The sequence below is a fragment of the Rhinolophus sinicus genome, linkage group LG01 (genome assembly GCF_036562045.2).
Source record: "Rhinolophus sinicus isolate RSC01 linkage group LG01, ASM3656204v1, whole genome shotgun sequence".
Taxonomy (NCBI): Eukaryota; Metazoa; Chordata; class Mammalia; order Chiroptera; family Rhinolophidae; genus Rhinolophus; species Rhinolophus sinicus.
This window is the reverse complement of record NC_133751.1, coordinates 5,182,428-5,205,585: the sequence shown is the minus strand read 5'-3', so window position 1 is coordinate 5,205,585 and position 23,158 is coordinate 5,182,428. Positions and strand designations below refer to the sequence as shown.

The following is a 23,158-nucleotide window of genomic DNA, read 5'->3' as shown; positions in this document are numbered from 1 at the left end:
CTTTAGCCAGAGGAGTGGGGCAAAGACTCCCATCGGGGAGAGCCCTCTCTGTTTGGGGTGCAGGGAGGAGTACTGCGCAGGCGTCTGAGGCCTGGTGCTGCAGAGGGTCCAGAGAGCATCCTGGTCAGTGGGGTGCGCTGTTCAGGTGCCCCAGGACTGACAGTGAGAAAAGTGGCTCCCAGCTTCCCCAGTATGTTTACTTTATTTGATCAATCATTTGTAACTACGCTCCCGTCTCCTGTGCTGCCCCCTCTCCAGCCCACATTGGGCTACGGTATGTGTTTGGCAGGATGACTTCCTCTTATCTCGGTCACGCCCCTCACCCTGCTCCGGCTCTGACTCCATGCCCGGCTGCCCTTTCTTTAGACCTCCATAGCACTGTGCTTGGCTCTGACGCCACCTCTTACCACCAGGGTTTCCCTCTGCGGGAATGCCCTCCTCACTGTACTTGGGCTCTGAGTCCCCATGCGGGGCCACTACCTCGTCACTGGCTCCCTGCACCCCTACCCTGCTCTGCCCACCTAATTTAGGACTGAATTCTTCAGGGAGGGAAGAAAATATGTGTTCCTTGTGCCTGAATGACAGCTCTGGGCATGGAAACAGTTTTCATTTTCTAAAGACAATTCAGACTGTGAATTTAAATCATTATAACTAGGCTCAAAGACATCTTTATTAATCAAAATAGGAACCATTACAATCAACACATTTTTGCCAACGAGAAATAAGTTTGTTTATTCCCGTAGCATAAAACTCCATGCTTCGGGATTCGACAAACTCTTGGAAAGCATTTTGTGCATCCTGCTGGTTGTGGAAGCGCTTTCCCTCCAAAAAGTTGTCTAGATGCTTGAAAAAGTGGTAGTCGGTTGGCGAGAGGTCAGGTGAATATGGCGGATGAGGCAAAACTTCGTAGCCCAATTCGTTCAACTTTTGAAGCGTTGGTAGTGTGATGTGCAGTCGGGCATTGTCATGGAGAAGAATTGGGCCCTTTCTGTTGACCAGTGCCGGCTGCAGGTGTTGCAGTTTTCGGTGCATCTCATCGATTTGCTGAGCATACTTCTCAGATGTAATGGTTTCGCCGGGACTCAGAAAGCTGTAGTGGATCAGACCGGCAGCAGACCACCAAACAGTGACCATGATTTTGATTTGGTGCAAGTTTAGCTTTGGGAAGTGCTTTGGAGCTTCTTCGCGGTCCAACCACTGAGCTGGTCGACGTCGGTTGTCGTACAAAATCCACTTTTCATTGCATGTCACAATCCGATCAAGAAATGGTTCATTGTTGTTGCGTAGAATAAGAGAAGATGACACTTCAAAACGACAATTTTTTTGATTTTCGGTCAGCTCATGAGGCACACACTTATCGAGCTTTTTCACCTTTCCAATTTGCTTCAAATGCCGAACAACCGTAGAATGGTCGACGTTCAGTTCTTCGGCAACTTCCCGTGTAGTGGTAAGAGGATCAGCTTCGATGATGGCTCTCAGTTGGTCGTTGTCAACTTCCGATCGCCGGCCACTATGCTCCTCATCTTCAAGGCTCTCGTCTCCTTTGCAAAACTTCTTGAACCACCACTGCACTGTACGTTCGTTAGCAGTTCCTGGGCCAAATGCGTTGTTTATGTTGCGAGTTGTTTCTGCTGCTTTACGACCCATTTTGAACTCGAATAAGAAAATCGCACGAATTTGCTTTTTGTTTAACATCATTTCCATAGTCTAAAATAAACATAAAATAAAAAGCAAGCAATAAGTCATTAGCAAAAAAACATAAAATGAGAAATTCTCATTAAAATAATGTATAACACAACCACATTTATTTAAGAATGTATTCCAATATCAAACGGCAAATTTCAACAATGCAAAAACCGCAATTACTTTTGCACCAAACTAATATACTGAGTAGCCAAAAGGATCAATTTTGAGTTTATCATTTTCATTTAGGTGTTTGAGGAATCTGAAAACACATGTATTAATTAGTATGATGACAAAATAGGTTCAAAAGTTGAGGCATTTTAAAACAACATAAAACAATATTTTTGGATAACATCCATCAGTGGGGAAGAAATATTTATTTCATATAAAGAAAGTAGCAACACCTAAATTAAATTAAGTTAGGTCGCCAGTAAGTTGCATAAAAGACCCCTACCAGTAGTGACCAATACTTGAGTTACATGGCCACAGAGACACGCAGGTAGCCCTCAGACGTCAATGTTAAGGGGGAAACATCAGTGCGAGACAGTGTGTACCAATGGTGGCACTCCATACATAAAGGCAGCATGATGACTACTAATTTAATAGCTTTAGAACAATAAATTATGTAAACAAACATATTTGGGGTAACACTGCTACACACATTGCCACCAGGAAATGTCACAATCGCTTCTATACTTAAAAGACTATCCTTTTGCAATCAAACTTTTTATTAATTTCATAACCACTACCACAGTAACTTAAATATGTAAAGCCTTAAAAGTGAAAATAGAATATGCAATAGCCTGAACTAAAATAATACTTTTAACTATTATTAGCTAGAAAGCTAGATGAAACAAAATAACAATTTTTTTTTTCCTAAGGAGGGCACAGCTCTAGCGGCCCATGTGGGGACTGAACTGGCAACCTTGGTGCTACCAGCACTGCACTCTAACCAAGTGAGCTAACCGGCCATCCCAGAAACAAAACAAATCAATATGGTTTCCTAATGTATGTTTCAACCTTAAAAAGATTCACTTCTAAGGAAACTGTACAAGTCAGAAGCACACACTGGAAAACATGTTTTGAAAACAGCATGTCTATCCTGCAGTACGGTAACCTATACATCAAAAGCATTACCTTCCGTTTAAGGTTTTAAATGGATCAATTACGAAGACAAAGCTGTATTACATAAACTAAAGGGGGACAGTCCAAAGCCACCCCCGACCCCTTTTCCTTTGGGAAAACTGAACTGACAGGCTTGCTCCTCAAGGAACACTAACATGAAGACTTACGCTGTTAGCCTTTCAGAGAGGAAGAAAAATGTTGATTACATTTGATGTCCCAAACTAGAGGTAAAATTAACAAAATTTTAGGGCAGATCAAAATATAGACAGAAATCAATAAGGAAAGGAAGAACAATTTAAGAGGGAAATAGGCATAGTATTTCAGCCAATTGGTTTATTTTTAAAAAGCAAAGAAAAAAAGATGGATAACAATAGTACACTGTTCCAGCCAACATTTTGCAACAGATCTACTATTATTTTTAAGCCTTCGAAAGTTTCTGGGATAGTCTAACTTTGTGTAGAGAATTACTGCATTATTTTCTGCTGTGAGAAATTCTAAGCTGACGTATTATGCTTATAACTTCCTCCAACATCCTTTAAAAAGATCACAAACCAGAACTACTATTGAAGATAAATTAAAATTTTACACTCAGCTCTGTACAATGTTTAAATAAAGGGATGAAACAAAACCCTTTGGTTATGCGGTGCTAAGCTTCCACCTATGCTTTTAGGAAAGGGGTGATGGTAGTTCAGAATTTTTTTGGAGATTTCAAATAGCAAGCTCTCACTTAAGTTTTGAGTGAACAGAAATGAATCACACCATGAATTCCCCTCAAGAACATGGTGAGCTTTGCCAGGGGAGGTTTCAATACTATATCCAAATTCACAGTAACAAATGATTTACACATATTCAACTCATCCAACTTGTTTCCAAAAGTACATGTCCCCAAGAACTTTATTCCAAGAGCTGCAATGTGAACAACACAACCACCAATCTATTCCGGAGCAACAAGCATCACGTTATTTATGATTAACTTACTCTGTTAGGAAAAAATGATTTAGTGAACTCCTTAACACATAAACGCAAATGAAATACTTTTAGAATAGTTATGTTCTTGGAGAACGCTACTTTTGATCTACTCACACACGTGATCCGCTCTAACTTGGCCTGTGAACTTTACATGCAAAAACTTAACACATTCCTTTTCTTCTGGCCTCAGTCCTAGCTTTGCCGTTATTGTCAAAATTACAAGCATAGGGGTGGCCAGATGGCTCAGTTCGTTATAGCGCGAGCTCTGAACAGGGTTGCCGGTTCGATTCCCACATGGGCCAGTGAGCTGTGCCCTCCACAACTAGATTGAAGACAAGGAGCTGCCGCTGAGCTTTCAGAGGGGCGGCCGGATGGCTCACTTAGTTAAAGTGCGAGCTCTTAACAACAAGGTTGCCAGGTCAATTCCCACATGGTGGGCTGTGACCCCTGCAACTAAGATTGAAGGACAATGACTTGGAGCTGATGGGCACTGGAGAAACACAATATTCTCCAATAAAAATTAAAAAAAAAAAAAGTACAAGCATGCAACCAATGGACAACCAGACAACCACTGACCCCAAAACATACACAACACAAAGAATGAGTTTCCTTTGTAAGCCGATATTTAGTATTTCTAGCCATCTTAAGTGTCCTAAATTCTGCAGCAGCATTAATGTGACACATATTCCCATAAGCCAGGATAACTATATCTGTTATATTTTACCCAGATCAGAAGAAAAAGTCTACTTATTGAAATACAAATTTTAAGTAGATAAATACGATAAAAGTTCGACTCCAGGAGACTGACATCTCTTAATTATTGTGACAGATTCAAAGTCAAGATCTTAGTCATTAACAGTATCACAAGACCTTAGGGGTCAGCAATGGCTTTATTAAGGAAAGTCACACGTTGCATAGCACTGTTGCATTTCGAAGACACCACAGACTCTTATTGTAAGTTTGAAACCCACCTTTCCTGACGCCTTTTTGGGCTTCGTTTCCAGTTTTGCAGGAGCAGGTTTCTGAAAGGCAAAGGTAGTGTAACCAGAAGTCAAACAAGTCCAGGGGGCTCGTGCTGCCTGTGCCGGTCAGCCAATAGATCAACACAAGAGTTGAGTCATAGAATAAGCGTTTATTATCAGAGCACCAGTGGTCTGAGAATGCAGCGGGTAAACATCTCCAAAAACTGCTAGAACATTCTCAGACCAGCTGGGGGTATTTAAGGGAAAATCAGGGCACTCTCCCAGAGGCTGCATGTCTGTTCTCCTTTCATGATGCACTCTACCCCCCACCCCACCCCATCTTAGCTCTTGTGGCGCCAGCGGTCCAGGAACCATGGGGGAGTAACCTGGGAAAATGCTAAGCAATAGTTTGTAATTAACAAGTAGCTACAAGGTGATCTTCTAAGATAGGAATCCTGAACCGGGACAGGGCATCCCAGAGGCATTGAGCTCAGCCACAAGGGTGTGAAGCCCACTTGGTTTGGGGCAGGGCATCCCAGAGGCATTCTGAGCTCTAGCCACAGAATAAAGCCAGCCAGGATGGGGGCAGGGCATTCGGAGGCATTCTGAGTCAGGGGGCCCAGCTGGGCCCTGCTTCAATTCTCCCGTGCTGTATTCCTTTTGTCTATAAAATTAGTACGGTCGCAAGTGTAGGGAACGATGACTGTTCTTGGCTGCTCCTGCTGAGCATGGGCACTGTCCCTGCCTATGGGCACTAGAGTTTCTTGTGAATCTATCATAGCGGGGAGGGGGGCTGTTTATGGCATGTCCAGCAGTCAGAGAGGCTATTGAACCTAGCTATTGTGTCAAAAAATTTTTACAAAGATATTAGTTTTCTTATTCTCCCTAGAGAAGGCCGGGGAAAAGGAGAGCCAAAAGGCATTCAATCCCAGGTGGGCACAAGTAGAGAGGCAATAATGGACAGCTCCAGCAGTTCTGCATGAAGAGGAGCTGCAGGTCTTCAATTGGCTCACAGGAGCAGGAGTGACAGCCTTCCTTCTGGGGGCATCCTGTGGAGACTTAAATGAAATCAGTTTCATTTGAGGGAAGTGGACCCAGCCACCAACTCTCTGAAGCCCGACAACAGGTGGAGTGCTCAGGAAATCTGCAAAGGGTCCCTTCCATTTAGGAGCTAATTGATCTGTTAGAGACCCCTCCCCCTCTGGGCTTCCAATAGTACTTGGTTCCCTGACTTTCTGGGGTTACAATATGTAGAGGCCTGGGGGAGATTTCGGATATATATATATATATGTATATATATGTATACATATATATACATACATATATGTATATATGTGCCTGCTGAACCTTTCTCAAGTTAACAACATAGGAAATAATAGAATTTGAGGTCAGAATATAAATGAGCAGCAGTTAGAGCCAGGGCTTAGAGGTCTCCTGACAAAACCTTTCCAGGGTCCTTCTTAAGTCTGATTTGCCCATTTTACATTTCCCCTAAGGTACAGGTCCAAGGTAAGGAACAGGCTGACTAAAATGAGCCCAAATCCAGGGGCTTTTTCTCTTTACAACCGAGTAGGTTTTAAAGGAAACAAATAGGTCCAGAGCGAGTGGTCAGGAAGGAATAAATGGCTTCCATATGAATCAGAAAATCAACAGGCTTACCTGCCACATCAAGGGTCACCCGCAGTTCCTCCCCTGTGATGAGAACAGCTTGGGAGCCTCTGGGAACTTCGGGCCCAACAGTGATCACAGCCATTTTGGGGACGGAGTTGATCCCCACTCACTTCAGAGCAGGAGGCACTCCCTCCGCTAGTGCCCTTCTAGTTTGGAGGATCAGAATAGTCCTCATTCCAGTGATCTGGGCTTTTATAGCCAAAGTAGTCTCCTTTATCTGGCGTTTCCTCTTCTGGGGCTGGTGGGGTGACCCTGAGGTGGCCCTGGACTTGGCCTGTCTATTAACTGCAGCCGAAAATCTGGCCCGTCTCTGGCCTCTCCAGTCTTACTGTTCCTTTCTTTCCTCGTTTTCCCTGTGTCGATTGTTAAAAATATTTAAGCAAATTTTCTGGCCTTTTCCAGTATCTGAGCCTCTTTTATCAGGGATGCAACAGTGGGCCAGAACCATTACAATACCCATTAAGCTAAGCTTCCTTACACTGGCCTATTCTCTGATGCCAAGGAGGGCACATGAACTCCAGCAGTTCTAAAAATACAGAAGTTTACGTAACTCTTAGCAAAACTTAGTTCTTAGATTTAGTTCTCTTGAGTAACTAAAGACCTAACAAAGATGATATAAAGCAGAAAAATATTTAGATGACACATAATTTTCGCTTTTCAGGCAGAAAACTTTTTCATATCAGTAGCAGACCAATAGTCTTGTAACAAACTTTGTCTTACTTAGCAGAGAGAGAAAACTAATTTTGCACCAGCTCACTTTTGATATTTAAATTTACTTAATTAATCATATTTAGCTTAACCATACATAAAATTCTTTCAAGACTTTTCCTTTACAAACCTTCTATAACTTTCCCAGTTCTTCTTAGTTTGTCTCTTTTCACTCATTTAGAAATAACCATCTTTAGGACAAACTACATTCTTTCAGTTTCTTCAAAAATGTACTTCCACACCGCCTACCTTCCTTGAAAACACATCATATTTCCTTCATAATAATTGGAATCCATAACCTTCACAACCTTAATTTTACTGACAACTAAAAGCAAAGAATTAGTATTTCCACTGGCAAACCCAGAGGCATATTTGGCAAACCTCAAAAGCATAGGCTTTTGTAATAAAATATAAGATATATTTATTAACAGACTTTATCTTTCAACATTCTTGTGACCAGGAGCCAGAAATAGATGAACTTAGATTCATCCAATAATTAATATCTCAGTGGTTTGTTATTTCAAAATGCCTAGATATTTAATAATTTTTATCATTTAACACAACTTAGTAAACCTGAAATCTTAAGCTACCAACAGATGCTGAGAAACCACATCCAGACATCCACACTATATAATTATTACTAAAAAGTTTCATCTAAAATCTTATTTCAGTTAACATTTTATTAGTTCTTAAGTCTATGAGATTTCATAGACTTATTACCCAAGCTATTTTCTTGACAAATTCTGTAACATGAATTTATTTTTGTAAACCTAGGTAAAAAGATACTATATTTTATATTAATGACCTTAAAAGACATATCTAATTCAGCCAAGAGTTAAACTAGCCTTAGTATCAAATATTTTCTTATATCACATGATCCTAAAAAGTACTTGGGTTAGTTTTTTATTATTTGTTTCTAATTTATATAACCGTTTAACCTTTTTCTTTAAGCCAATCAAATATCATAATTTGATAATACCATCCCAAGGCAAAAACACTGCATTACATATGTAAAACACAGACAAGCACAGAGATCAGAGATCATACACACAGAAACAGAACTATTGCCAATTGCAGAGAGGACCTAAGATCTTACAATTACCCTGTACAATTTCAAATAGGCTGCAACAAAAGGGTGGAGGTCTGGATTGAGAGACTGACTAGCGACTTGTTTTTAAAAATGCCACCTTTTTTCCTTCAGTTACTTCAGCCTCAGGCAGTAGTAGTTAGTTGTGGTTTACCCTTCAGGTTATTTGCCAGATCTTGAGTCACTGAGAGAAAAAAAAAACTTGTAAGATCTCCACTTTTGCCAAGATTCTGAATATAGAGTTGGTGTCTAATCCATACCAATTCCAAACTTTTTGTTTGTTTGTTTTGGTTTTTGCAGCCTTCATGCTGCTGCTAGACAGGACCACCAGGGGTTATGCTTTCTTTTTCGAGCAATCATTTATCTTTTCCTTTGCATGGACTATCCCAACACACCCTTGACCACTGGGCTTCTACATAAGCAATTCCATCCTGTTTCCCAGACCTGTAACAGAACGAATCCAGTTACAAAATAGTATACAAGTAGTAATTCAGGGAACTATTGAGTGACCAGTGCTCCCAGAATCTAATATATACATTGGCAAAGCAGTATTGCAATAGAATGCTAATTTCTTTTTGCTCAACGGCTTATAGCTGTAATCTTGCCAATGGCCTAATATTCTGCCCAGTGGGCTCCCGGTCGGGACTGAAACTTTAGATCCTTTACTGAGTGGGAACAAAAGCAATCACACTTGACACACAGACCTAAATATTCCCTGGATCAGACAAACAAAACCCAGACAAATACCAGGAAAAACAGAATCAGACTCGGATCTGAACACCAGTTACAGAAAACAGACCTAGCTAGATGACAGTTTTGGATGCGACATCGTCTTACTCCATATACATATGGCGCGTCGACCATCACACAGTTGGCCAGTGGGCTAAACCAGAAAGAGATGTGGCCTTAAGACCACCAGATGCCCAAAGGCAGAACCCAGACGTGGTGGCTTTTACAGTGCGGCAGATGGGCCTGCTAAAGTTGCCAACCACAGGTGCGCTTCCAGAACCAGAGCAAGCTTGCAAACAGAACCTCTTACTGGTGGGAGCATTATGCCTTGCTGGATATTGCAGCGTCACCTACTTGGCGCCAATGGGTCAGTATGACCCCCAGATGACCCTTAGAAAAGAGCCCCAGATGGTGACTGCAAAATCCTCCGGCTGCGCATGCTGGGGCCACCCCACTTCTGGAACCAGTTACTAGAGGCAAGAAAACAGAGCAAATGCTTATTCTATCCAAACTGAGCAGAAAGGCATTCGTGATGGGCGGGCCCTGGAGCAAGTACCCCTCTGGTAGCAAAATCGCTCCGCAGCTGCTTCAGAGGTTGGTCTTACACCAAGGAATGGGACCAGTCCAGGTAGCCCCTGAGACTGTCTGCAAGCCAAAAGACTTACAGGAGGTGCCCCAAAGCTGTCCCATCTGGGTCGCCAGAAACTGTAACCGGAGGCCAAAGGAGTCTGGGGCTTGTGCTACCTGCACCTCTCAGTCAATAGATGGACACAAGAGTTGAGTCATAGAATAAGCGTTTATTATCAGAGCACCAGTGGTCTTGAGAACGCAGCAGGTTAACATTGCCAAAAACTGCCTTCCATTCTCAGACCAGCTGGGGGTATTTAAGGGAAAATCGGGGCATTCTCCCAGAAGCTGCATGTCTGTTCTCCTTTCATGATGCCCCTGTGTCATCTTAGCTTTTGTGGTGCCAACGATCTAGGAACCGTGGGGGAGTAACCTGGGAAAATGCTAAGTGATCGTTTGTAATTAGCAAGCATCTACAAGGTGATCTTCTAAGATAAGAAGCCTGAACCGGGAAAGGGCATCCCAGAGGCCTTGAGCTCATTGGGGCAGGGCATCCCAGAGACATTCTGATCTCTAGCCACAGAATAAAGCCAGCCAGGATGGGGGCAGGGCATCCAGAGGCATTCAGAATCAGGGGGTCCAGCTGGGCCCTGCTTCAGCAGCACTGAGTTTTTCCACGGGGTATGATCCCACGTAAAAGAAACGGGTAAGGGGCTCGCTTTACTTACAGCTGACAACCTCACCAACCTCCTCTTGGGCTTTAGAAGAGAAAAGGAAAATGAGCAAAATGAATGATACAGTTCAAACTGAACCCATCCCAATGCCGAAGAGCAGGGCTCTTACCTCCTCCTTCGCTGCCCCCTCGGCGGAGCTGACCTGTGGAAGGAAGCAGACAGGCGAATGGGCGCAGCCCGCAAACAAAAGTGCCCGAGCGCCCCGCGCCAGCGCTCGAGAACAAAGCCCGGCCGCGTGACGTCAGCGGCTTCCCGCCGCGGCGTTAAAATCCTCCGGCTGCGGAACATTCCAGACCACTGCGCCCGGGGCTGCTGTGCGCCCTCCTGCCCACCGCACGTCCCGGGGGCCCAGCGCCGCCGTGCACGCGGCAGGCCTGGACCTCGCGGGGGGCCGCGGTAGGCCTGGCCGGCGGAGGGGGCGTGTGCGGGCGGCGGCCCCCACTCACCTTCCTCTTGGGCTTCGTGGCAGCGGGGCGGGCGCGTGCCGGAAGCCTGCGGACCGCAGCGCGCCGAGAGCCTTCGCGAAGCTGGGCTGCTTGGCAGCTGCCGCTCCTCCCGCGCCCGAGCTGCTGGGACTCGCGACGGGGGCGGTGGGAGAACCGGATGGAACCGGATCGGGAGCCCGTCCCCTCCTCCCCCCGTGTCCCCCCGCGTGGGCTCCCTCTCCCCGCTGGCCGGTCCCCCCCCGCCCCCCGCTGCTTTCCATTGGCTGCCGGGCCCACTCCGCCGCGGTCCGCGCCCGGTATAGGTGATCTGGCTGTCACTCGACCACTGCGCCCCGCCCCCGCTCTCGGCGCCCCCACCCCTGCCCGCTGTCTCGCGGGGCCCCAAACCCAAGCGAGGGGGGCGGGGCCCCAAAGGCAGCCCCTGCCTCACGGTAGTTTGAAGCGGAGTCGCTGGGTGGTTCCCCCCCACACACAAACACAACTCTCCTGGGTACCTGGGCGCATGCCAGTTTCCTGAAATTCTCAAGGATCAAGTCCCTCCGTTCTAGGGTGACTTGCGGTGGAACATTTATAGTTAGTCTGGTAGGCTGGGACGGGAGAGACAATGGAGTCGGGTACGAGCCTATCTTCCCACCTCCGTCGGCAGGAAAGCTAGCCAGCATCCCCGGCTTCGCAGGCCTGCGGGAAGCGGGGCTTGGTACGCAGGCGCTGGAAGGGAGGTCGTGGGAAGGAAAGCCGGCGAGGCCGCGCAGGCGCGCGTCTTTGCGACGTCCCTGGACTGGCGGCTGTGCAGCGATGCTCCTTGCTGGGTTACCTGGGGGTTCTCTCTTCCTAAGTAAATATCTGTTGATCACCCACTCCCTGAGGTGCCGGGGTGCAGGCGGGTCGACTCGGGCACCTTGTCGGTTCCTCAGTCCGGGCCCCCAACGTCCCCAGGAGTTGTTCACTGACAGACCCCTGGCTGGCGTGTTTCCTTGGCTGAAGTGAAGCGGGAAGCATATCCACCCAGTTCCTGCCCCTTTTAACCAGTTGCTCACATAGGCACCATTTGAGAGTAGAAAGAGGGCTTTAGACTGGGGGTCTGAGCTGGGAACACCGGAACCAGTGAAATTGCACATTACCCTGTTTCTTTAATGAAGGAGAAAATTACGTGTAAAAGACCGAATTGAGTTGGATCACTATAGAAAAAAGTTTAATCGGAAAATTGTCAGCTGGAATTCTTGGAGAGGAAGAAACGTTGGAATACTTTGAATCCAAAAGATTGGAAGTAGACCATATGTCGAACATTTGAGAGGCCTGGATAAACTAGCGCCTTCACATAGTGGAATCCAGAGCTACTGCAAAAAAGAAAAACGTCTCTTCACGGAGGAAGTGAATTTTGAAAACCACTCGTCAGACTATGTAACTCCTGATCAATAATTGTAGTGCCTTCCCTTCTCGTTCAAGAAAGCCTGAAGTCCTTAGAGTGGTTTATAAAGCCCTCTGCAATGTGGCCGCCTTAGGTGATTTTCACTGCTGCTCACCCTGTGTCACTTTCTGAGCCTCAAATAGGCCTGAGACCCCCTGCTTCAAGGCCTTGTTACCTGTTGTTCCCTCTGCCTGGAATGAGCCACCTCAGACCAGAGCAACCTTCTTCCTCACCTCCTTCTGATCTTTGCATAAAGTCACCCTCTCAATGAGGCCCTTCCTGACCTTTCTTTTTAAAATTGCAACTCCCCATCTCTTCTCAGCCTTACTTTCTCCATAACATCTAATGAATATATAGTTAGATTGAATGTAAAGTTATACAGTTATTGCATATCTCAGGAAGAATACACAAGCAAGTGATGCCAGAGGTTTCTTCTGGGGAGAACAGTTGGGGGCAGCAGGGTAAAATTAAAACCTATCCTTTTCTCTCTTCTCTCCTATCTGCATTAAAAAAAAAATTAACATCAGGGAGTGCCTGAGTTTGCGGCACAAGCAGGTACTGGGTACCCGCCGTCTGCCAGGCATTGTGATAGGTCCTGGGATAGAGAGACTGCAGACAGGACACCTAGCCTAAGGACTTGAGGTGGGTGTTTAGTGGGGAGCAAAAGTACACAAATTAGCTAGTAAAGGAAGGGGAAGCCACAGGCACGGGGACATCATATCCCAAGGCACGCAGACTTTTAAGTAGAGTCAGACAGCCCCCCAGTGCCTTCAGAGTGATGGGGATGGAGAGATGGAGAGTGGACAGTGAAGATTAGAGGAAAGAGGCAGAAAACAGAAGAGTGGCAGCCTGCGGGAGGCATTTGATGCCACGCTAAGGAGTTTGGCCATGATCCAAGGAGTGGGAGATACTGTAAGGTTTTAATCAAGGGGATGACAGTGCTGAGATCTCAGCTTCCCTCATAAAGATCTCTCTCTCAAGTACATCTTGAGAACTGAAGATGTACTGGGCCACAGATGACAGACTAGTAGCCTACAGACAGTTGCTTTGGCCCAGATGTTTTTTTTTGTTTTTTTTTTAAGTTGCCAACACAAACACGTGGAGCAACTGGAACTCAGTAGAAAAACTGTTTGGCAGTATCTTTGAAAGCTAAACAGACAGTTACTCTATGACTCAGTAATTCCACTCCTAGAAATCTACTCGAGAAAAGTGCTTCCATCTGTTCACCAGAAGACATGACATAGAATATTCGTAGCTGAACTACTTTTACAGACCCAAACTGGGAGCAACCTAAATACCCATCACCAGGAGAATGGATGAATACATGGGAGACCAGTGCAATGAGAAAGAGCCATCTGCAACTACACACTACAACGTGGATGAACTTCACCAGCACAACATTGAAAGAAAGATGCCAGCCCCCAAAGAATATAAACTGTGATTGCATTCATATAACGTATAAAGGCAGGCAAAATCAATCCAGTCTTTTAGATGTCAAGATAGTGTTTCCTGGTTGGGGGTGGGTGAGGAGCTAGTGACTGGAAGAGAGCAGTAGAAGAGAGAGCAGTAGTGGAAGAGAGAGAACTGGTCAGGTTCTGTTTCTTGATCTAGATGTTGGCTGCACTGCTGTGTTCACTTTCTGAATATTAACCAGTGTGCATAAATATATAAACATATAAGTATATGTGTATATATATATACATATATATGTATATATATATATACATACATATATGTCTACACACAAACATGCACATGTTTTTGGATATAAATCATCAATAAAGTTCTAAAGATTTTTTTTTTTTTTTTTTTGCCAACCTATCTAAAATCACAAGATTTCACATACCAATTCAACCTTCAACTACTCCTGGCCTCCTTTTTGGGTGCTTTGCCAGGTTTCCAGCCCTGCTGACTTTTCTCACCTGTATTTTCTGCCTGGCCTCTGAAGGCATTTCCATTTGTGATGCCGATGTGTAAGTGTGGGGAATAACAGAAATATTTCTGGAAGAAATATTTACATGGTTCAAAATTTCAAAAGTACAAAGTGATTTCCAGAGAAGTCTTTCTTCCACTTGTGTGCTCCCAGATCTCTAGTTCCCCCCAAGAAGAAACCAGTACTCGCGCTGCTTGTGTATCCTTCCAGAGGTATTACGTGCGTATGCAAGCAAATGTGTATATGCATACATTCTTTATTTTTCCCTGTTTTTTTTTACACCATTTGGCACCTTGAGTTTTTCATTTAGTAAGGGGGATTGTTTCATATTAATGCTTGTAAGATTTCTCCTTGTTATTGTTTCATTGTCCACTGTAAAGATGTACCAAACATTTTAAAACCAATTTCCTATTGATTGGATATTCAAATTATGTCCAGTCTTTTGCTCTTGTGAAGGATACTGCAATGAATAACCATGAACATATACGTCAGTTGGCACATTTTTTAAAACAACAAAATGTTCTAGCAGACCCCAATGTTGACTTAAATTATTTTTATTATAAAGTTCACCTAAATCTTTGAAAACTTAAAATAAGTTTAAAACATTTAATGCTTAGAGCTTTTAAAGAACCAGAAAGTCAAATTAATTTTTCAATCCAAAAATCTCTACAAAACCAATAAACCTCAAATCAGCAACATTCACATGAAGAATGAGTTTTGGTGAAAGCAAAGTATTATGTGCATATGGTGTTTGCCCACACGATCTGTGTGGAGATTGTTCTGGCACTTGTCTCTATTTGTCCAATTGACAAGCGTTATTCATTCAGCCCTTTGTGGTGTGATTTGGTTTTCATGGGATACATATTATATCTTATTTAAGAGTTAACATAACCTCTGTGCTTTCCCTTTAAAACTGTGGAAAGCTGGTCCCCCTTGGTGCTAAACCTAAACACACACCGGCACTAGCACTAAAATTAGGCAGTGCTTGGTTAAATATGGGAATGTATGCTGAATGGTCCCAATTATTGGATGATCACATGACAACAGCAACATTTTTAAATTCCCCAAAGAACCCTTGGGACCTTCAGATACATGCACAAAAGTATCCTCATCACTACTCCCCCTGGGGCTCTGCACGCCCCACTTTGGAAAATCATGCATTGATTAAGGCTGGTTGACTGATGAGGAGGCAATTGCAGGAATTCTAGAGGGGAGAATTACGAGCTTCATTTAGAGCAGGACTGGCTGGTGGTGATGGAATTCTGAGGGAAACTGAGGAAGTGGAATCAGTTGGCCTGCCCCATGTCAGGCACTGTCCCTAGATGCTGGGGATATGGTGGTGAACATAAGTCAAGCTGCCTGGCTTCATGGGGCTTTCATTCTAGTGGGAGGAGGCAGACAGTAACCAAGAAAACAAGGTACTTTCGCATAGTGACAGTGCCTTGAAGGAAGAGAAAGTGTCATAATTAGAGCGGGCTGGAGGCATGCTGAATGGGGCTGCTGTGGGTGGGGTAGCCGGGGAGGGCTCTGAGGCGAGAAGTGAAGGGTCAGTGGACTTTGGGGGATCTGAGGGAGGAGCCTTCTGGACAGAGGGAAAAGCTAATACTAAGGCCTGGAGGTAGGATCCCTTTGGTGTATTTGAAGAGGGGAAATGTGTTGTGCTTAGAAAAGAGAGAAAGTGAGAAAGCAATGACAAGTTGTATCGGGGAACTGTTGTAATTGGTCGGTACTCCAGGTCAGGCTAACAGGTTGGGATGTAAAGCCAGGCTGTTGCGAGGAATCATAAGAGACCAGACATTTTAAAGTTGTGTAGGTTACAATGGACTAGGATGTTGGCTGTGGGGATGGAGATTAGTGGAAGAAGGGTATTTGGGATATGTTTTGGAGGGGGAACTGTGGATTTGCAAACTGGCCCCCATTCACAGAGAGCGAAGAGACACCGAACAAAGAGGCAGGCTGCTCCAGATGGGTAGGTGGCAGGTTTAGTAAGCCAGGAAACTTACTTACGAGGTTTGTCTTGAGTGGCCGCAAGACAATTAGATCTGCACACCTGCCCGCCAGAATCTTAAAAGTTTATAGAAAGGCCTTAACTGGGTTCAGTCATGTACACCCTCCAGACGGTCTCAACAACACCTAACTCTCAAGATTACTTCCTTAGAACAGCTCCCACTGTGGGAATGGTGGGCAGAACGTACAGTCCAAGGACGGAGGAGGGCGTGAGGACGCCCAGATGCAGCTCTCAGGTCAACTGGTCATCACACCCTCTCGATGAGCTCCAACTGGAACTGATGGGCTCTTCAGTGGGGAGAGGAGAGAGACTTGGTTGTGAGCAACAGAAAGCCAAATTAACATAAGCAATAAGAAAATGGGTGCTCTCTCACTATGGAATGTTCCAGACTGCCAGATTCAGCAGCTTAATGTGTTTTCAAGGTCTCAGGTTCTTTTCTCCCTTTTGTTGTGCCTCTTTCTGAGTTGGCTTCATCCTCAGTCTGGAAATTAAATTCCAGGTGTCCACATCCAGATTTATAGCATCCAGACAAAGAACGTCTCTTTTCTCAAAAGCCCTCAATTGCCTTTGACCTTTGGTCAGAATTGGGTTACCCTTGGACGAAACCAAGCCCATTCCTGGGGTTGGGGGTGTGGTAGGGACAGGAGTGGAGAAAGAGGATGCTCTGTCGGGAAGGACAAAGAGGGAATGGGCTGGTCATCATGTGTGTCCCGTCCATGTGGATGGGGAGCCATTCACCTGTTAGGCATACGGGGGTTTGAAGGGAAGAAGGTGGGTTTGGTGTCGACACATTGAGTTCCAAGTATTGGAAAACATTGAGTGTCCAGCAGGCAGTTGGATCTATGGGCTTAGAGCTTCAGAGAAGGGTGTAGCTGAAAGAAGAGATGTGTGAGTGAGGGCTGAAACCACAGGGATGTGGATAGGTCAAATAGGGATTGTAAAGTGCCTACGATGTTAACAACTAAGGATGTCACCCATTGTCCTGATGGAGCAGTTTCGGGGAGTGGTAGTGCTGAAAGCAGACTGAGTTAGAGCAAAGAAGGAAAAGGAAGGCGTAGAAACAGTTCCAGGTGCCACTGAGCTGTGCTGTGCCATACTGTGTCTCACAACGCCAGTCTGTCGTGTGGAAGACAAACTAGCATAGGCGTGTGACAAACTTGTGAGCAAAAGGTACGAGGGGAAGTGATGGTCAGAACTGAATGCCTACTGTTCACCAAGGGATGCAGGTGAGAGAACAAATACAGCCCTGATGCAGGAGCTCCACGTTCACTGTAATGAATGAGTTGGTCAGAAACACCGGAACACAAAGAAAGCTCAAAAGTGACCGGTAGACGTAGAACTCACCATGCAGCGTGTGTTTCTAGGATGACTGCAAACTTATGGATGCATGACTAAAGAAGTAATTGTTGTTTGATAAAATCATTGGAATTATTATTATTACAGGCTTTCCCTTCCAGCAGTCCATAATACTGGTTGTTATTTTAGAAAGAACATTAAGCTAGTTAGAAATTGGTTGCATTATTCTTTCCTGCTCTTGAGTGAAGCAGCCTGGCTCTCCAAATACAGAAAGGAAATGTCTTTGTCTGTTTGGGCTACTGTCACAAAAATACCATGGATTGGTTTATAAACAACAGACATTCACTTGTCACAGTTCTGGAGGCCGAGATGGCCAAGATCAAGGTACTGGCAGATTCGGTGTCTGGGGAAAGCACACTTCCTAGTTCATAAACGCCTGCCTTTTTGCTGTGTCCTCATGTGGAGGGAGGTGGAAGCAGCTTTCTGAGGTCTCTTTTATAAAGGTATTAATCCCATTTGTGAGGGCTCCACCCCTATGACCTAGTCACCCCAAAGGCCCACCTCCAAATACCATCGTATTGAGAGTTAGGTTTCAACTTTTGTATTTTTGGGGAACACAGATATTCAGTCTATAGCAGGAACACTCTGTGTATCTTTTCCAGATTACTCAGCTTCTGGGGCTTCAGAAGAGAATCACCCTTCAATGGGGACCCACTTCATAGTATTCGAGACTTGAGCAAAAACATTCGACTGGAAAGGGGCACTTTTCGACCTGACTCCTGAAATCACATGAAAGAGTTCAAGGATTCATGGGCTTGTGTGAGCTCTAAAAGCAGAGGTACTGGTGTAGCTGTGTTCAGCTGACGTGGTTGAGGGATGCGTCATTCATAAAGAGATAGGAGGAAGCTGTCTCAAGTTCGGTTAGATGTTCCACAACTGAGCTTTGGAGTGTTGGCCAGAATGACAGGTAAAAGCAGAAAAAAAAGTTCCATTAATGCTAGTCTTGTATTTTTCAAATGAAAAAGAGATTTCTCCCTGAATCCTTTCTCAGAAGCATTGTAATTGATGTAGAATTCACTTTGGTGTTATTTTCTTTAAGGACAAAATGGGAAGAGAGGGAACATAATGTAACATTTCATTGTAGTTAAATGATATGAATGTTATTCCCACCTGAATGACTTCCACTTTCCTTTCTGTTCCGAGAAACCAGACGCAGCTTAGTTAAGTCTCACATGTTTTTCCTGCTTGTTGAGCCTACTCGTACGTGTAATCTCATTTTATTTTGTGATTTATGGTCTTGATTGTCACATGATTTCACATCATCTTCCTGTTTCTCCTATTAATCATATTTCATGTTGTAAAATGCTCTTTGCTCCTTTTAGCGGTGCCAGGTTATGTAATCAGCTCGGCCTACCATTCTGTGTCAAATACCTTAAGTTTAGGTTTGATCTAAAAAGAGATTTCTCATCATCAAATTGTACCTGTCCTGTTGGCTAGGCTGGTAAAGTTATTTTTGCCATCAATAAGCCCGAATGAGGTGAGCGATCTCAGACTTGTAGCTGAGTCTGTTTTACTTGTTTGCTTGCCTTGTACTCCCTCATCTCATAATCTGGGTGCAACTTGATGTGAAACTTCCCGTACAATGCTAGTAAGTTCACGGTGTGAGGGAGTCAGGGGGATAAGGCTGCACTTTTCCCTTTTTCTTTTGGAATTTTCTTACACAGATTCATTAATCTATCAAGCATATTTTTCCATGGGTGTGAGATGAAAAGAATGAGATATATGAAATCCTTTGTTAACCCTTGCATGCTCAACCCCCACCTTAGATGAGGCACCTCTGTATTTAATCGCGTCTTGCACTACCTTTTTGAAAAACTTTTTAAGTGGTACATATACCATCATTATTTCATGCATAACACTCTTTTACTTTACATTATTCACTAGCAATTGAATGAGCATCCGTCAACCCATCATCCAACTTTGAAACTACATAGCTCATTACCTAGATAAACCTATGTGTCCCTTTTACATACTTTGTATGCTGGCAATTATTTATGGTACTTATAGTTATTTGTTTAGCTAAATTCAAAGGAGAATGAAGACTGAGGATGTTTTGTTCACCATCATTTTACAACTTGCACAATTATTTTATACAATTTTTAAAAATTGTAATGAAAAACCATTGCATAAAACTCACTCGCTTTAAGTGTTAAATTCAATGATTCTTAGTAAATCCACAGAGTTGTGCAATCATCACCACAATCCAGCTTTAGAACATACAAAACACGCACAGAAAAGATCCCTTCTGTCCATTTTCAGCCAGTCTTGGTTCCACCCTCAGCTGCCCAGGCAATCACTGATCAGCTTTCTGTCACTATAGTTTAAAATCTTCTGCAACTCAAAAGACACTTTTAAGAGAATGAAAAGATGAGCCCCAAACTGAGAGGAAATATTTGCAAAGCATATATCAGTTAAAGGAATTGTATCCAGAATAAACTCAAAACTCTATTTCTAAGAAAATAAACAACTCAGTAAAAAGAGTTGAACAAATTCTTTATCAAGGAAGATACAAAAAAGCACATGAAAGCCTGCTCAATATCAGTAGTCATTAGGGAAATGCAAAAAACTCCAATGAGATACCGCTACACGTAAGGGGATGACTAAATTTTTAGAAGACTGACCATACCAAGTATTGGAAAGGATGTGAAGGAACTGACTCAAATCCTGCTGGTTGGAATGTAAAACGGTACAATCACTTTGGAAACTAGTTTAGTAGTTTCTTAAAAGCTTTTTCTTCTTTTTTTTTTTTTAAGGGGAACTATACCTTCAAAAATGTCAATGTAATAAAGTCAAAGATAGACTATAGAAATATTCCAGATTAAAGGAGGTTAAAGAGGCATGTCAATTACATGCAATACCTGACCCTGGACTGGATCTTGTACTGGAGGGGAAGATGCTACAAAGGGCATTATTTGATCAACTGACAAAACAAGAATACAAATGGCAGACAGATAAAAGTATTGTATCAATTTTAACTTTAATGAAGTTGATGAATGTACTATGATTATATAGGAGACTATTCTTAGTGATATACCGAAAGAGTGAGAGAGAACATGATAAAGCAAACGGGGTAAAATATTAAAGTAGGTGAATCTAAGTAAAGGGTATTGGGTGTTCTTGACACCATTTTTACTTTTTGCAACTTTTCTATAGGTCTGAAATTATTTATTTTTTTAATAGCTAATGGAAGGTTTATTTAGAGATACATTTTTGGGCAAATAATACAAGGCTTGTGAAAATTTGATGTTTAAATGAAGTCTACTACAATAATACCAATACGATTAATTTTTAACATACTGCATTTGCATATTCAGAAGGCTTAGCATAACAAAAAGACTAAAATAACAACATTTTAAAGGGAATTAGGTTCTAGCAATATATTTTTCCCCCTTCTTCCGCCTCACCCCCACTCCGGTTCAAGCCGGTGTTTCTCAGTCTAGTTGTATAGGACACAGCTCCCTGGCCCCTGCTGGTATTATGAGCCTTGTGCTCCCCCCCTAGCCCCCCAGCTGAGGCAGTCGGTCAGACGCTCACAGCAGCTCACAGCAGCTTTTGGTATCTGCCAGCCGCTCTCACTGGCCACCGGCCACTCATGGCAGCACATGGTAGCCCACGGTAGCTCACGCTTGGCTGCTGGCCACTCACGCTGGCCACCAGCCACTCATGGCAGCAATGGTAGTCCGCGGCAGCACACAGCAGCCCACGGTAGCCCATGATGACTGCCAGCCACCGGCTGCTCACCGCAGCCCAGCTCAAGGAAGAGCTGTTGTTCACAATCTTAGCTGTAGAGGGCGCAGCTCACTGGCCCATGTGGGAATCGAACCTGAGAGCTTGGCGTTAGGAGCCCGGCACTCCAACCACCTGAGCCACTGGGTTGGCCCCACAATATATTTTTTAATTGAGGTGAAATTCACATAAAATGCAATGAATCATTTTAAAGTGTACAATTCAGGGGCATTTAGTATATTCAAAATGTTGTTCAGCCACTACCTACCAATCTTAACAGTGCTGTCTTTGAGGATAATCTAACATTTGCACTAAAAAATTTTGCATAAATCCTTTTTTAACAAGTTAAAAAAACACAGGAAAGTAAGTCAAATTCCAATCAGTTATATTTTCTTTCTGATTAGCGTCTTACACACAGAGACACAGGTACACACACACACACAGAATGCTTGACTAGAGGGTATTACGCTAAGTGAAATAACTCAGGCTGAGAAAGACAAATGCCATATGATCTCATTTATATGTGGAATCTAAAAACAAAATAAACAAATAATCAAAACAGAAGCAAACTCAGACACACAACAAACTGATGATTGCCAAATGGGAGGGGAGTGGGGGGATGGGTGGAAATAGTGAAGGGATTAAGAAGTACAAATTGACAGTTATGAAACAGACACAGGGATGTAAAGTACAGCATAGGAAATATAGTCAATAATATTGTAATAATTATGTATGGTGCCAGGTGGGCACTAGAGTAATGGGGGAGCACTTTGTAAATTATGTAAATGTCTAACCACTATGCTGTACACCTGAAACTAATACAGCATTGAATGTCAACTGTAATTGAAAAAAAAAAAGCTTGTATATCCAGCTCTACTAAAATGAAAGTCTCCAAGAGATCCTCACACTTCATTCATCGTTAGCCATCCTGAGATCCTAAAACAGGCTGCCAACATACAGGACAAGTCCAGGACTGACAGCTAATGAGCAATACGATGGCTAGTCATATATAAATATGAATTGGGATTATTTTGCTGTAAAACCTCATCTTCATCTTGTGGACAAAAATGGGCCACATACTAAACCTGACAAGCTCAGGGGAGGCCAGCATGGAGGGCCCTACAAACTCAGAGCTGAAATCAAGCACACAGGATGGTTTCAACACAAAAATTCCTAACTGAAAGCAGGTCATGTCAGGTACTCACGTCCTAGGCCTGTAGCTGCCTTGACAAAGGTTAATCTTTACCTTAAGCAAGCCTGTCTGTTGTCTTTTTGCATCCGTCTAAGATAACATACCCTTGGAATGTCAGAGTAATCCCCTTTTTCAGGATCCCTCAGGGCACAACCAACCACACCAGAGCATGAGACCACAGCACCCCTCATTGTTATCTTGTCCCCCAAATACCATCCCTATGTGTTGTAAATGTCAATTATTAACTATCCTATACCCACCAACGTTAAAGAGTCCGTGTTTTTCCTTTTTACTTTTTATCCAGTCCCAGAGATTCCCCCTCTTTGTTTTCTCCCACCCCCTTAATCTACCACCCATGGATTTCATGTAACCTTCCTTACGTCTCCTCCTTGGATTCTAATGTATAAAAGAAGCTGCAAAACTGCCATTCTCCAGAGCATTTCTCAATTTGTTGAGATTTTGCTTCCCAGCTGTAATGCAGGGCCTCTGGTCCCACTCCTGGCATAAGAACGCAGGATATGGTGAGGCCAAAAAAGAAACACCAATGGAGCCATAGGTAGGAGAATCATACCACTATATTCTGGCTGGCTGCTGGGTTGGAAACATAGGAAGCTGGAGCCACACGATCTGCAATCTGCCCTCCACTTCTCTGCCAACCAACAACCAACGCAGCCACGGCAGTTCTATCAGTGGCTAATGGCCAGCTGGTTACAGCTAATTAATGGCCAACTAGTCACAGCTGATGGCCATCTACTACCCCAGGCAGCACCTTTCCACATGAGGTGGAGAGCCTGGAAACTGCTTTCTGGGACTCTGTCCCCACACCAGCAATTGTCAGTTTGACTCAAATAAAC

General features: G+C 43.8%; 1 protein-coding gene across 6 annotated transcripts; it reads right to left on the bottom strand.

Moving 5' to 3' along the window:
* Positions 1–652: 652 nt before the first annotated feature.
* Positions 653–11,814, bottom strand: LOC109437449 (histone-lysine N-methyltransferase SETMAR). 6 transcript variants are annotated; one of them, XM_074325170.1, is made up of 6 exons: positions 11,176–11,814; positions 10,682–10,810; positions 10,345–10,377; positions 10,230–10,259; positions 4,749–4,799; positions 653–1,707 (listed from the first exon to the last, which is right to left on the bottom strand). In XM_074325170.1, exons 1-6 carry the CDS (start codon positions 11,797–11,799, stop codon positions 673–675), a joined length of 1,902 nt encoding a protein of 633 aa, XP_074181271.1. In that variant the 5' UTR covers positions 11,800–11,814; the 3' UTR covers positions 653–672. The 6 variants fall into 6 exon arrangements, with proteins under 6 accessions (XP_074181271.1, XP_074181274.1, XP_074181283.1 ...); XM_074325173.1 differs by having other exon boundaries at positions 10,682–10,804; XM_074325182.1 differs by lacking the exon at positions 10,230–10,259.
* Positions 11,815–23,158: the final 11,344 nt, after the last annotated feature.